The following is a 15,244-nucleotide window of genomic DNA, read 5'->3' as shown; positions in this document are numbered from 1 at the left end:
TCTATACACTATAACATTTTCAAAATATTTTGAGTTGTTTTGAGCTGTTTACGGACATTTTCAGTTTCAAATTAATCAAATTTGTTTAGTTTTTGTTTGAATAAATATCAATAAAATTTTATTTGTGGGTAAAAAAGCTTAACAATTTAAAGAAGATATATTTTTACAAAAGCAGATGAAAATAATTAAAAATACAGTCACAATTTTTTTTTTATAAGCATTTCAAATTTAAATTTTGACAAAATAGACAAAAATGTATAGATGATTTTGAGTTAGAAATTCATAAAATGTTTTCTTTTTAAATCTAAGATTTGAAAATAGTACAAGATTCCTCATAAGTTTGTCTATCTTTATCAAAAAAAAAATGTCTACGAGTCAAATTAAATTTTTATGAGGGTTTGAAGTTCATATTTTTATAACATTGGATATTCACTCCATTTCTCATGTAGCGATTTTCTTATTTTGTTATAACTCAAAAAAAGAATAAGTGCAAAAACATGAAAATTTCACTTATGTTTATATTTTCATTTTCTTACACCATACATTTTTTTAAATATTTTGACTAGGTTTGAGCTGTTTACGGACAATTTCAAATTTCAATTTTTTTAGTTTTTTTAAAAAAAAAAATATTAATAACATTTTATTTATTGGGTCAAAAAGCGTGAACAATTTTTACAGGGCTCCTGATATATTGTTGCAATAGCAGATGAAAAATATTAAAAATATATACACGTTTTTTTTTTTTTACAATCATTTAAAGTTTAAATTTTGACGAAATTTATCAAATTATTTTGTAGTTAAAAATTTATAAAATATTCAACTTTTATAGCTAAGGATTAAAAATTTAAAACAAAGTTCCATGTAAATAGGTTAAATATAAATTACTTTATTCACAGTAATATCATCAAATATACTTAGTGTTATAGACAGGCTGGCGGTCTTCACTCAAAATTGTTTTTCTCATACAATATTATATTATTGATTGAATTAAAATTTAACACTATTCATTACAGTGACCCACTTGTAACGTAATGTACAGAATTGCGATACGAATATGAAGGAAACGTACTTAGTTAATAACAATTAGCTTTTTTTTTTTAACAATAACAATTGATAAATAGGTATTGCATAACTAAATATTGAACTTAATGCTAAAAAATTGGAAAAACATCGGGAAAGGTCAAAAACAATAACAGTACGCATATTATTAGATGATTTGCTTTTATTAAGAAAAACAAAACAAAAATAAATCAAAACATAAAATCACTAATACTTTATGGATTTATAATACTGGAATACCTATGTGAGGAGTGCAGAGTGATGATTAAAGAGAAAACTTAAAACGTTAAAAAATAAATAAACTTTAACAACTAAATATTCTAAATGCTAAAATGAATTTTTTTTTTTTTTTTTTTGACTAAGTTTTGATTAAAAAAGGACATTATAGAAGTTATGAATCAAAAAAAAACTAATAAATACTTATGGAATATAATATTTGTTGGTTATAGTGAATATATATTATCTGTATTACCTACTTTATGATTATTAATTGCAGAATTTTTTTTTTTTTTTATTTGTTATTTTTTATACACTATCTATACCAGCCGGCACAATAAGAGTATTAGCTATATAAAAAAAGAAAACATGAATAATTTGATTGATTAAAGAAGCAACCCATTAATGACACTTTTGCAGAATTTAAATAAATATATAATAGAATGAACACATTACATAATAAAATATTAGTTAGTCATAATATCAATAATACTATAAGAGTATTTAAAAGTTCAAACAAGATTAAATTATTATTTTAAAGTTATTGTATTTAATTGAATAATAGATATTAATATTTATAAGACTTTAACGTTACAGTAATCAAGACAATGAATATTGCTTTATGGTTTATATGTATCATTAGGTTATAATTATTATTATAAAAGCTAGGTATTTATTGCTATATATTTTAATAATTTCTATATGTGCTTGATTAGTTACAACTAATTGTTTTATTAAATAATATTACAGAATGTGAATGCAACAATAAACATTAAAAAAAAGTCAGCAAATTGTATTTTTGACATTAAAATCTTAAATAATATAAATTATAAATACAACACAAAATATAATATGTATAAATATACTATAATAAGATTATAATGAAATATATTTTATCACATATTGAAACAGAGCAAAAAACTACTGTTATTAAATGAAAGGTTTCTTTCTTTTAAAATTTTAATATTTTAACATATTATCATTTCAAGTGAGTGGACAAACAAATTATTTCCCATATTTTAAGGTCATACCAGAGAATGATTAGTTTTATTTTTCTAATGTATCCTAAACAATACATTTTTATAAATTTATTAGCGTCTATCTATGATAGATATTTTAACATTTTATTATAAATAGCATAGTTTTAGTAAAAATAAAGTTTGTAGCAACAATTTTATTTTTACATTTAAATTAATTTATTATTTGGTTAATGAGTATCTATTTTGAGTTAAAGAATTTAAACCTTTCTAAACAAAAAATGTAATTTCCTTAGTCTTTTTTATCTTCTTCATTTAGTGATTTGTCAACTAATTTGTGAGTTGATTCAATATTAGATTCCATATTGTCTGAGTTTGAGGATTCACAAGTAACACCAGTAATTTCAATTATTTTTTTAGTACAATCTGTATCCACAGCTTTTCCAGCAGCTGATTCCACATTATATTTTTCAACTAATAATTGTTTCCGATTGTTTCGATCAATGATTTTTTCTACATTGCTATTATTTACTGAATATTCATTAACCATAGTCTTGATTTTAGAATTTATAAGTGAATACTCATCAATTATTGTCTCTAATTTGAGGTTTCCTTTAGCATATTCACCAATAACTGATTGAATATCAACATTATTTTGGGAATATTCACTTATCAGTGTCATTATATCAGAATTCCTTTTTGCATATTCTTTAACTATCGCATTAAGGTCTACATTCTTTTTTGAACATTGGTTGATCATTGAATCGAGGTCAGAATTTGTTTGTGAATATTTCCCAATTGCAGTTTCCATCTCACTTTTCTTCTCACTTTCCTTGACAATATTGTTGTCAACACCATTGATTTCCACTGCGTAATTATCCATAGCCGATTCAATATCAGAATTTTTCTGTGCACATTTATTCATAGTGTTTTCCATTTCATCGTTTCTCTTTGAACATTCATTTATTTCTTCCTCCAAATCACTATTTTTTTTAGAAAACGCATTAATAGTTTTTTCTAAATCTGTATTCTTCTGTGTATACTCACTCAAAACTTTCTCAAAATCTGTACTTTTTTGTGAGTCGTCGTCAGTTGATTCTTGGTTGTTATTTGTAGGTTCACTTGAACTAGTAGCACTGTCTCTGTTTATTTTAGTTATATCATTATCATGTAATTTGTTTGTCTCCTGGAGTATAACATCAGTGTTCCGAGTAGTATCACAATCACCTAATAGCTCTTCAACGGTTTCGTAAGGGTTTTTCTCTAGTGAATTACCATTTGATTGCTTTCCATCGTTTTTGGGATAGACATTTTGTAATTTTTCTTCCAATTTTGATTTTATTGTATCTCCGGATTTAATATTTTCAGCTTCTGCAGCTTTTAACTTGGCTCTATCTGCCAACATCTACAACAAAATTAATTTGATTAAAATGACAAACAATCAACTTTAAAATATTATTATAAATAATTTAAGATTTATTTTACTTTTTGTTGGTGTAGAAGCATGCGACGTCTCATATTCGTACACAACTTGCTAGTCTTAACTACATCTTTAACATCTTCTCTTTGTTCATAACGTTCATTCCAACTCTTGTTGTCATCATTTTTTTCTTCAATTTTTTCTCCAATTATTTCGTTTTTAATAGCTTCTTCAATTTGTGTATTGTTATCCTTTTCACTAGGCCCAAGTAGAGCACGTATAGCCTTTGCTTTCATTTCCAATTCTAAAATCTCTAATAATGTTTTCCCTTCTCTTTCCTTTGATTTTTCTTGTTCAGTTTCACTATCTGTTTCAATTTTTTTCTTTTTTGATGATTTAATTCGTTTTTCTTTATGATATCTCTTTTGGCAAATTTCATCTTTTTTTTCTGTTTCTAATTTATTTTGTTTCTTGTTATCATCGTCAGAGTCATCAGAGTCTGATGAAGAATTCATTTCTTTGCCTAAAATAAATAATATATTTTGTACAATAAATAACATCAAATATCAAAATAATTTATTTTATGTTACCTTAGAGCATTTAATGAGGTTTAAGTTTTGGAAAAAAAAACCACCCCCAGAATAAGTTTAAGGACCCCAGAGTTTATAAAGAATAAGAAAATCCCCAGTGAAAAACATTCATATAAAACTCAAAACATATGAAGGAGTTTGGTGCTACCCCGGGTTGTAGTATTTGTTAAACAAATAATAGATGCTTACGACCTTGGCCTCCACAAGATATACAATATACTCCCATCAAATGACCACTCTTACTTGCACACAGACTTTTCCTTGATACATAGGTAGTAATGTTTTTGACATTAGTCTAGAAATTAAATACATATTTAATATAAATTACCTTCTAATGTAGCCAACACTCGCTTCTTTGACATGCACAATAACTGAATTAAACAATCTGCCTTCAATTCTTCAAATGTCATATCCTAAAAAGAACTAAGTTGTATCAAGACATACAATGTTATAATTTGTTAAGTAATACCATACCTTAAGTTCCGGTGGTATAAGTCGAGTAAGCCGTTTACCACGTACAACAGAAAACAATTGTTGTATTAACTGTTCAGGGTCATTTGCATAATGACTGAGAGGAAATAAGTTAGCAGGTGACAAGCTCAATGACTCTTCATCGGTACTAGAGTCGTTACCCAACTAAACACAGTGCAATAGAAGTATGTAGATAAAATTCAAAAGAGATTTTACATTTTAGTTTTAGTAAGTAACCTACTTATTTAAATTATGAATAAACATATAGGTATTTTTCAGTAATCACAAGGTGGGGTTGTCAGTAATCACAATTTGGTTATCTTGGATTTTTTTTGGAATTTCAAGTTTGGTGACCAGAGCCGGAAAGTGTAAGGAACTACTACTTATACTACTTCAACTTCTTAGAAAAAATCTAGCACTTGAATACATTTACACACTAGGCAATGAAGTGAATTATCAGATGTGAGAGAATCGAGGAGAGAATGTTACATTCCATTTCTACAGAAAAACCCACGTAATTTATAATGTAAAATACGTAGCCTGGATAACCAAATTATGATTAACGACAATTGTTGGTAGTTTTAATAACTTGAAATTCCCTACATATTTTTTCTGATATAGGTAGGTAGGTACCTACATATTATGTTTTATTTGAGTATCACAATATTTACAACTTTACAAAGGAAAATATGGATAAAACTATGAACCTATATACATTTTTTTAACTAAATAAATTATAGTTGCATAGATTAAACAAATCACGTTGTATTGCAACTATTTTATAACAAGCGTATTTTGACAGTCCAATTATTTGTCAATTAGATCAAGACAAATATTATCATGTTATAAGCCTATGTGAAAATGAATCGGGCAAGACTTATTCTTTAAACAGTAATATTATAATGACCACAACAGACAGACTTAAATATAACATTATAGTAACTAATTAATTGTTTACATCGTTTTTGATCGCTCTATATAGATTGGCTTTTTTCCGCTGATCGTTCAGGTGAAAGTCAATGGTCCTCTTCATGGCCATGTCTGATAAATGGTGTTCATAGGTAACAATAATAATTGCTTGTTACCACAATACGACTTTGGAGTTGACACCGTCAAACACGGGAAAATAACTAATAAGTAATAAGAGAGAAAAAACACTTTGTAAGTAGTCGAGTACTTACACTATTACGCGGTCACTTTTACGGTGCGGTCTCTGGATTTTGCAATTTCGAACCGAAAACGACGGCTTAAGGTGACAACGAAATTCATCAGATATATTGTATTAATCATGAAGACTAGTATAATAAAGTAGAATAGGAGACCAAACTCCTTTAACAAAGTTTAAATTAACAGAACAAGTGAAAACACCCAATGACAGTGAAAACTGACAACAAAGGACTAAGTATATTACTTACTAGTTACTAGTCCGTGCTGAAAAGTGAAAAGTGAAAAGTGAAAAATTGTTAACCAAAAATCGGGGTCGCGCGCAGATCGCGCTGCGGTCGCATTAGTAACTCCAAAAAATTGGAATTTGGAATTGGGCATGTTTCATATATCATGTTTTTACCATTTTTTTTTGGAAAAAATTAAAATTTTGAATGGTGCAATCCATGTTCATCTGTTATATATTTTATAGCTTGTAAAATGACTGCAATTGCACATTCGTAATTCGTGCTAATTTGTGCATAATGCATAATATAGGAATTCTAAAATTCCATTTATCATTATCTTCATTTTCAAATTTTGCGATTCGTTATCACCATTTATGATTCACCGGCACGACCGTAAAGGCGGGTTCACAACTGCCCGTGTCGTGTCATGTCGTGTAAAATCCTTTTTTCTGATTGGTTCACAAAAATGTGATAATAAAATATGATCGTGTCGACCACGGATATAGATACTATGGTTGCACGACGGCCCATATTGGATCACAGTGCTGAGCGGCGCCGAATGTTCTTACAATTCTGACAAAAAGTCGCGTTTTACTAGCGCCCTCTACAACTACTACTAAGTTACGGTAACCAAACCGGGTTACCTAGCCACGGTGGAGCGCTAGTATGTCGCGACTTTTTTTTGTATGGATACTATGTATGTATTTATGTAACTTGATAAGAACATTTGGCGCCGTCATATTATTGTTCGTTGTGCAACCATAGTATCTATATCCGTGGTGTCGACCAACACGATACCGCGATTACCGCGAAGTTGAATTAATTCAACTTTTGATCGTGCTGGTCACAATGTTCACGCCTTGGTAGATTTGTTTACTGTTATCCACGATTTAAGATATACAGGTAAAGGTGGGTTTCCACTAGATACGTGTACGTGTACGTGCATAAAAATACTTTACTGTGATTGGTTGGTATACACGGTAAGCTTTTGGTATACCAGAGTGTTATACGTTCTTACCACAGGCTTGGCCATGATACCATGAAGTTGGATCCAGTTCAACTTTTTACGTGTACACGGCTCTATATTGATAACATAAGAATATACGAGGTAACTAATATGTTACCAATCCATAACCGATCAACCGATGGGAAACGTTTGTGAGACCGTTCATAGCGAACGTATCCGGTCAATATACGCATGTAAACGTACACGTATGTAGTGGAAACCCGCCTTTACTCAACGAAACTTATATTTTGGTGCACTTAAAATTAACGATCTTGTCATAGCAAGAATATAGTAGATTATCTTAAATCGTGTTCACCGGTAACAACCACAAAAACACAGCTACTCTTTGTGGATGAACTAGACAGTAGGAGTTATTTCTGACTAGGTTACTTGTTCAGCAGGCTGTCTTCTGAGCATAGATATTAAAAAACATCAATTATAATATGGTTCTATGGTTGTGGTGGTGGTGTCACTGGACGCCGCACGGATTGACGGTATACAATAATTACTGTTAGCAGCAGGTTCCCACCACCCAAGTCTGCGAAAAAAAGGAAATTATCACTATTTGAGGTATTTGAGTAAAATAAATAATGTACAGTTAACACTAAATAGCACGGCTTTGGTAAACAATAAACAATAAACACACGAAAGTGTAGATGATAAATTGATAACACAACAAAGTATTTACTATTCTACTAATTTTTATAATTATTACTAATTATTAATTGAAACGATTTTGTACCACTAAACTTATAAATATTATGTTAAATTATTTCAAAAAAATAACATTTGTCTCATCCGAAAAATCGTAATACGTGTTTTCGAACTTGTGTTAAAATGAAAAACAAATTTGACCTGGACTTAAATTTACTCTGTAGGCTTTGCCTGCATAAAGGGACCGAACTGCGTTCGATTTTCGATTGTGATTTTTCTTACCGCATCGAGTCGTGTGTAGGAATAGTAGTAAGTAAAATATATAATAAATGTCATTTGTGTTATCAATAAATTATATTATTATATTCTCAATCACAGGTACGGCAATGTGATCTGGGTCCATCTTACATTTGTGTTGACTGTCTAAGTAATTTAGAAAATTGGGAAGAATTTAAACAAAAATGTATCTCTTCCAATGAATGCATTCAAAACTGCATCAAACAGTTTGAAGAAGAAAAATTAAATTTGACTGTAGATAATTCTATCAAGCTTGAAGATCAACTAGAAATAGAACAGGAAGATAATCACGACAGTACGTTCAACAACGAATTTAACAATCAAGACTCTGATAATGATTCATCAAAATCTAAGTCGCCCATTTCACTAACAGTAATGCAGTTGCTACCAGTTATTATTTCATAGTTTACATTATGAATTCATGAATTTTTTCAGACCCGAGAAGTCTACTTAAGAGCTGTTAAAAAAGAAGGGAAGGTCTTTGAAGTGGCAAATACTAAAACATCTAATAAAAAAAAACGTCACGAGTGTGGAATGTGTTCTATACATTTTACTGAAAAAGAAACACTGTACAACCATTTAATAGATTTCCATAAATTAGAAGAGAATAACACCCCACATTACTGTCTAATATGCAATAAAGGATATTGTAGTTATAAAATATATCAAAATCATTGGACTACTGAACAAGACATTCATGGATCTATTCAAATTCAGGTATAGATAGCTTTAAAAATATGTTTATTATATTGGTAGGCAAGGTCGTATCTGAGGCGGGTCGTTCCCTGAAATTTCTTCAATATGTCTTTTTTTAACAAAAACCTAACCTAACCTAACCTAAATTCAATAAAATTACAGTTTATATGTTTTGGACCCCCCCCCCCCCCCCCGAAAAACTTTCTGGATGCAGTATTGTAAACTACATTATTTTTACTTTATAGCCACAAAATCAGTGTATATTATGTACAATTTTAATTTTATGTTGCCAGGATAAAGTCAAAGACTGTACAATTGGTTGTGGACTATGTACTTGTAAATTTAGCCGGTCGACCAGTCTCTATCGTCATCTCAGAAATCATGCATTGAAGAAGGACCTTATGCCTCATTTGTGTTCATTTTGTCAGGTGGGATTTCTTGACACATACAGCCTTTACTTGCATGCATCAACCAAACATGATGCTGCATCAGTCGCTGTAAATGAACCACTAAAAGTATTTATTTTTATTTTTTCAAACGGTATGGTGCTTTATTCAGTTTAAATAATTAATCAATGCATTTTGTATAGGAATGTTCCGACGTGACAACTAGTCTTAATCAAGGGGAAGAATTATGTGGCAAGATGACTATAGCCAATGACAATAAGTTTGAGATCACTACCAAGCGTAAAATCAAAAAGCTCAACACGCTGGAGGACAAGCGAGCAAAGTATCGAGAACACTACAGGCGGTTTCAGTCGAAGACATACTCGTGCGAATTCTGCGATGTCACCTATTCCCGGTTTTGCGACCTGTTCAACCACGATCGTACCGCCCACGATGATATGCCCAAGGAGTTCAGCTGCCCCACGTGCGGCAAATTGTTCCTGACAGACAGCCGGCTGCAAATACACCAGAACGCATTCCATGCTGAGAAGGCGTTCAGCTGTGATATGTGCAACGTTCGGTGTAAGTCCAAGCATACATTGCGCACACATATGCGTAAGCACAGTGGCGTGTTCACATGCACACACTGTGGCTTGACAACAGCCAGCAACGCCGCGCTCATATCTCATGTGCGCATACACACCGGTGAGAAGCCGTTCGTGTGCGACCTGTGCGGCAACTCATACACGTCCAAGTTAGGGCTCACATCGCACAAGCGCACCCACCAGCAGGAGGCCCTGTTCAAGTGCAATGTGTGTGGGTACACGGGCTCCAGCCATAGTTCCATATACATACACAGGCAGACACACAACTCAGACAAACCGTTTGTGTGCGACGTATGCGGAAAGACGTTCAAGATCAAGGTGCGGCTGGTCGACCACCAAAAGATACACTTCGCGTCTAAGGACTATGTGTGCGAGGTGTGTAACAAGGCTTTCCTGGCCCGGTACCAGCTGGTTCAGCACTCGCGCACTCACTCTGGCGAAAAACCATTCCAGTGCCATTTATGCTCCAAGGCGTTTGCCCGGCGAGACGGGCTCTCTGAACACATCAGGACACACACTGGTGAGAAACGGTATACGTGCACGGAGTGCTTCCGCACATTTTCGTTCTACAAGAGCATGAAGAATCACAAGTGTTCGGTGGCTACCGGCGGGGTTGACAATGACGACAGCGATGTGGATGATGTCATCTGTACTGGGAGGATGGAAACAACTACAGATTCAATGCCTTCCACCATATTGCAAAAAATTACTGAACCAAACGAGTCCACGTTGAACCAGTCTGGAGACGACAACAACGGCAGTGGTGTTCCAGCATTTCCCGTCAGCTGCAATTTATCCAACAGCTGGACACCCAATTAGGAAGTGCTTTGGAACTATTTAATTATAAATTGGTATAAATTATGGGAGATTTTCCGGTGACCTATTCATGTTCATGGTCTGACTAGCTATAAAAAACCAATTTTTTGGTTAAATCTTCCTGGCCTGCTTAAACAATTTCCAGGCCTGAAATATTGTCTCATTCTGCCCTGGCTGTGTGGGACTGAAAATTAGTTGGAACTCCTTATTAAATTTCATGAGAGTTAATATTATTTTCTTGACACTGAGGTGGAAACGCCTAGTTAGAATTTATTATTGAAATATATTTATATATCTATACTACATAGTATATATACTATTTCTGTCTATATTTGCGACCATAGTTTTATACATATTTTATTATTATTTATTATATAATTCTGTGCCCCGGAGGTAAAGGATACCATGTCCATTTTTTTACAAAATTGAGTTAGCTCCATGTCCTTGTACATTTTTTGCTCTATGTAAAGGTATACTGCACTATGACCAGTTATCATTAGTAACGGAATTAAAACAATGGAAAATAAAACCATGTCCACTTTTATTTAGGCAAACACAATTTGCACCTGTCTCCTGTAAAATTATTTTGTGACATGGTGTCATTTACCTCCAGGGTACAGAATTATTATTTATCATCTACTCTAGTAGCGACTAGCGACCCAAAAAAGATGAATCTTTATATATGAGTGGAGTTTACCGCTATGCAGATTATGACGTATATGGGCCACAAAAATGATGTAAATGAAAAAATAAATTAAATCATTGATTGTATACCTATTTCATTTTCATATTGCCTTTAATATTATGTTACAACCGTAATATTCACATGTATGTTAGCTGTTTAGGTATGCCTGTATGTGTAATTTAAAAATAAAAATATCAAAACACTTTTTAGTGTTTTTTAATAATTCATACATATTAAAAATATAAATATGGAATCATGAAAGATAATTAAGAAAAAAATATTGTCTTATATATGCAGTCTGTGAGGATGATCCACCAAGCAAGCTCAACTCAATTTTATTTTATTCTATTAAGTTTAGACTCTAAACATTTCACGCTCTAAACTTTAGAGCGTGAAATGGCTACTATAGCCTCCAACACATAGTGGATTTGGTGGAACAAAGTTAGAACTTGGTTATTCTCATAAAATAATCCCAAAACTAAAAGTAATGGTATCAACAGATTAAACAACTGTTACCTATACTGAAACATTCTGTAGGTATAAGTCATAAGTGATGATTTGTTTTATATAAATGGTCGGGACAACATTTTTTGAATTACCAATTAAGTTTAATCAAAACATGTAGTTATAAAAGGTATACATTTGCTCCAAAAATTAACAAAATGACCTAACATTACAATAAATGTACAAAAAAATCAAAACTTTAAGTTATCAATATTCCCTGATGTATGATGTGTGAACGGATTTTGTACTTGAAAACTATTGGCTGGGACTTCATTATTGTGGTGAAAGTAATTTATTTTACTATAAAGCGTTAGTACAACAGTAGGTTAAATTCATTTTTGCCAAAAAAATTACATTTGTAAAAAATATATTTTATGTGTATATTATTAAATATAATAATATACCTACCTTAAAAGTTTTATATAGGTACGATACCTATATAAACCTAAGGTACCTACGAATCAAATTAAAAATTACGACAAAATAACTAAAACCGTTATTCTTGGATTTAATATGTAATTTTGTCAAAATTTGAACTTAAAATTTATATAAAATAGAACTATACCTATATATTGTTGGTTAAAGTTTGAACTATTTATGAGAATCCTTTTTTAAATTTCCAATCCTTAGCCATAAAAATTGAACATTTTATAATTTCTTAACTACAAAATAATCTGAAAATGTTCGAGTTTTTGATAAATTTTGACAACATTTGAACTTTAAATACTTGCATAAATAATGCAAAGATCGTGCACATGGATCTTCAATATTTTATGAACTGCTATTATAACTACTTATGAGGAACCTTGTATTGAATTTTAAAGTCCCAAATTTTTGACCCAATGAAAAATTTATTGACATTTATAAAATAAAAAACTAAACATTTTTAAATTTTGCATGTCTGTAAATATCTCAAAACAATTAAAAATGTATTGAAAATTGTACCATGTACCTATAGAAAATTAAAAAATAAACGTTTGATGACAATTTCAAGTAATTACAGTCAGTTAATAGTTTTTGAATAACAAAAAAAATATGAAAATCGTCGTATTGGAATTGGTTAATTTAATCTAATGTTTAACTTCAAACGCTCGTAAAAAATTAATTTGACTTTCTGGTATATTTATTTTTTTGGTAAATATAGGAAAACTCAAGAGGAATCTTGTATTACATTTTCAAAGCTTAGATATGAATAGAAACATTTTTATGAAATTCTAACTAAAAATAATTGGCAAATTTTCGTGATTTTGAAGAATGTTGTCAACATTTTAACGTCAGAAGCATTTTTACTGTCCCTAAAGGTGACGCGATAGACACAAAACAAAATACCTTATAATCGTTTTAAATTTTCAATCCTTAGCTATAAAATTTGAACATTTAATAAATTTTTAACTACAAAATAATTATTAAATTTTAAATTTGTTAAATGTTGTCAAAATTTGAACTTTAAATACTTATAAAAAAAAATTGTGCCTATGTATTTTTAATATTTTTTAACTGCTATTGTAACAATACATCAGGAGCCTTGTATTAATTTTTCACGCATTTTTACCCAATAAATAAAATTTGATTGATATTTATAGAAAAAAAACTAAAAAAATTGGAAACAGAAAGTGTTCCTAAACAGTTCATAACAAATCAAAATATTTTGAAAATTGTATCATGTTTAGAAAATGCAAATATAAGCGACTAGTGCAAATTTCATGTATATACGTTCATTTGTTTTAGACACCAAAAACCAAAATCGATTTTGTGGTAAACCGATTTTGCGTAAAAATGCCCGTTTTTCCTTAATTTTTATATTGTTTTTCTCGGTGCTTTTGAAAACTATTGGGAATTTTAAATGTTGACCTCCCCAATGCACCAAAAATATTCTATTTCCCATCGAACAAGATACTGTAATACTCGAAGCATTATTTCGACTACTTATCGTGTACACAGGCACAAAAATAAAAAAAACACATCATTGTAAAATCAATACATTCATCGCTCCGCTCAGAATCTAAAACATTGGTACCTAACTAGGAATAAAGGTTACCACATTTTTTTTTATTTGTATATTGAGTTAATTTTGTTATATTTTATTGGTTTGTATTAAAATAAGTTTATAAGCCGAGAATTTAGCACACACGCAGAGTGAGCTTTCCTAACTTGGTTATTTTTACATTCAAACTATTAAAATATCTCGATTTTTAGTAATCTTATGGTTTTTAAATAAAAAGTTATGATCATTTTGAAATTTGGGTACAGTTGCAAAAAGGTCATAACTTACTTATAAAAATAATAGTATGTGGACTTATAATGATTTGTGTTTGATTACAAACAAGTTCAGTGATATTATTTTGTTTTTAATTACTCCGTTTTGATAAAATGACGAGTATATTATTACTCTTATGATGACTTGGCTTGTAATATTAAAATTATGGAATTAATAATTATAGCATATTAATATATTATAAAGAAATGTTATCAAACTTATCGGCTGCGCTTTGATTGTTCATTTCATAGACCTAGTTAATAGGCCTATGGTTCATAGTTTCATACCATAAAATTAAGTTCCTTGGAGTTATTATGATTTCAAATTAATAAAATAATATAATATACCTAATTGTTAATATGGTTTTATGGTAAGACATTAGGTAGATAAATATATAAATTAACAATTTTTGTATTTACTACCTAGGTGTTTTTAATTTTAATTAAAATACCTAGTAGGTACACTATTTCAAGAACTTATATAGAAAAAACTAAGAGCAAATAAAATGTTGGCTATGATGGTTATGATACGTCGATAATCGATATATATAGGTATATATACGTAAACTGTCCGTCGACAAAATAATATTTAACATGTTACAAATTATAATGTTATGACTTATGATTATTGACCAATAATGGTATTTTCCACAAATTACCAATTAGTAGTTAGTACACGATCTAGGGTGTAGCGATAACTACGTTCCTGCGTGATACACATCACATATTAATATCATAATTCATAATATGTTTTTTTCAGGCAAATTAAAATTGTTAGATATCTAATTCAATAATCTAATATAATAATTAAATGTTCACGCGGAGAAATATAAAATATAATATGTATTAAGAAATTTAACATTTTTGAAAGCCTGGGGTCATGGCCTCAGTGCCCCTCCCTTGGAGCCACGCCTGTTACCACGTATTCATCCCATTCCGAGGGCTTCCCCTTATAGGGGAAATAAATGCAGTAGGTAAGTTCAATACTGTCTACGAAAATCTTTCACATTTTTAGAATGACTTAATACAAATGTTTATTTTTGTTTGTATTTGGAAATATGTTTAAAAGTTTATCTGACTCAACAAAAATGTAAAACCGATTGATAATAATAAGTATAACAAATAATTTTGATACCTTATGGATTATATAATATATTAGCTTCATTGGATAAAACTGTTGAAAATATTACCATAGTAACGTATAGATTGGTATTT

General features: G+C 30.3%; 2 protein-coding genes across 3 annotated transcripts; one reads left to right on the top strand and one right to left on the bottom strand.

Moving 5' to 3' along the window:
* Window positions 1-1,202: 1,202 nt before the first annotated feature.
* On the bottom strand, window positions 1,203-6,217 carry LOC100165361 (myosin-8). 2 transcript variants are annotated; one of them, XM_008181573.3, is made up of 5 exons: window positions 5,915-6,217; window positions 4,737-4,898; window positions 4,591-4,675; window positions 3,738-4,195; window positions 1,203-3,657 (listed from the first exon to the last, which is right to left on the bottom strand). In XM_008181573.3, exons 3-5 carry the CDS (start codon window positions 4,670-4,672, stop codon window positions 2,545-2,547), a joined length of 1,653 nt encoding a protein of 550 aa, XP_008179795.1. In that variant the 5' UTR covers window positions 4,673-4,675; window positions 4,737-4,898; window positions 5,915-6,217; the 3' UTR covers window positions 1,203-2,544. The 2 variants fall into 2 exon arrangements, with proteins under 2 accessions (XP_008179795.1, XP_001952454.2); XM_001952419.5 differs by having other exon boundaries at window positions 5,692-6,214.
* A 1,129-nt stretch (window positions 6,218-7,346) lies between these two features.
* On the top strand, window positions 7,347-11,355 carry LOC100575335 (zinc finger protein 420). Its single transcript, XM_016801789.2, has 5 exons — window positions 7,347-8,093; window positions 8,163-8,453; window positions 8,517-8,798; window positions 9,071-9,292; window positions 9,367-11,355. The coding sequence occupies exons 1-5, from the start codon at window positions 7,968-7,970 to the stop codon at window positions 10,585-10,587; spliced, it is 2,142 nt and encodes a 713-aa protein (XP_016657278.1). The 5' UTR covers window positions 7,347-7,967; the 3' UTR covers window positions 10,588-11,355.
* Window positions 11,356-15,244: the final 3,889 nt, after the last annotated feature.

The sequence above is a fragment of the Acyrthosiphon pisum genome, chromosome A1 (assembly GCF_005508785.2).
Source record: "Acyrthosiphon pisum isolate AL4f chromosome A1, pea_aphid_22Mar2018_4r6ur, whole genome shotgun sequence".
Lineage (NCBI taxonomy): Eukaryota > Metazoa > Arthropoda > Insecta > Hemiptera > Aphididae > Acyrthosiphon > Acyrthosiphon pisum.
Note: the sequence above shows the minus strand (reverse complement) of the source record. Positions and strands in the feature narration are given on the sequence as shown.

What these genes read in the sequence shown, in the direction of transcription:
- LOC100165361 (XM_001952419.5), bottom strand. Translation starts at nt 5,772, where the DNA reads ATGGCCATGAAGAGGACCATTGACTTTCACCTGAACGATCAGCGGAAA. An exon ending in TTATACCACCGGAACTTAAG is followed by an intron (nt 4,676 to 4,736) that starts GTATGGTATTAC and finishes AGTTCTTTTTAG; the next exon opens with GATATGACATTTGAAGAATT. An exon ending in AGTGTTGGCTACATTAGAAG is followed by an intron (nt 4,196 to 4,590) that starts GTAATTTATATT and finishes TATTTATTTTAG; the next exon opens with GCAAAGAAATGAATTCTTCA.
- LOC100575335 (XM_016801789.2), top strand. Translation starts at nt 7,968, where the DNA reads ATGAAAAACAAATTTGACCTGGACTTAAATTTACTCTGTAGGCTTTGC. An exon ending in AGTCGTGTGTAGGAATAGTA is followed by an intron (nt 8,094 to 8,162) that starts GTAAGTAAAATA and finishes TCTCAATCACAG; the next exon opens with GTACGGCAATGTGATCTGGG. An exon ending in AGTCGCCCATTTCACTAACA is followed by an intron (nt 8,454 to 8,516) that starts GTAATGCAGTTG and finishes GAATTTTTTCAG; the next exon opens with ACCCGAGAAGTCTACTTAAG.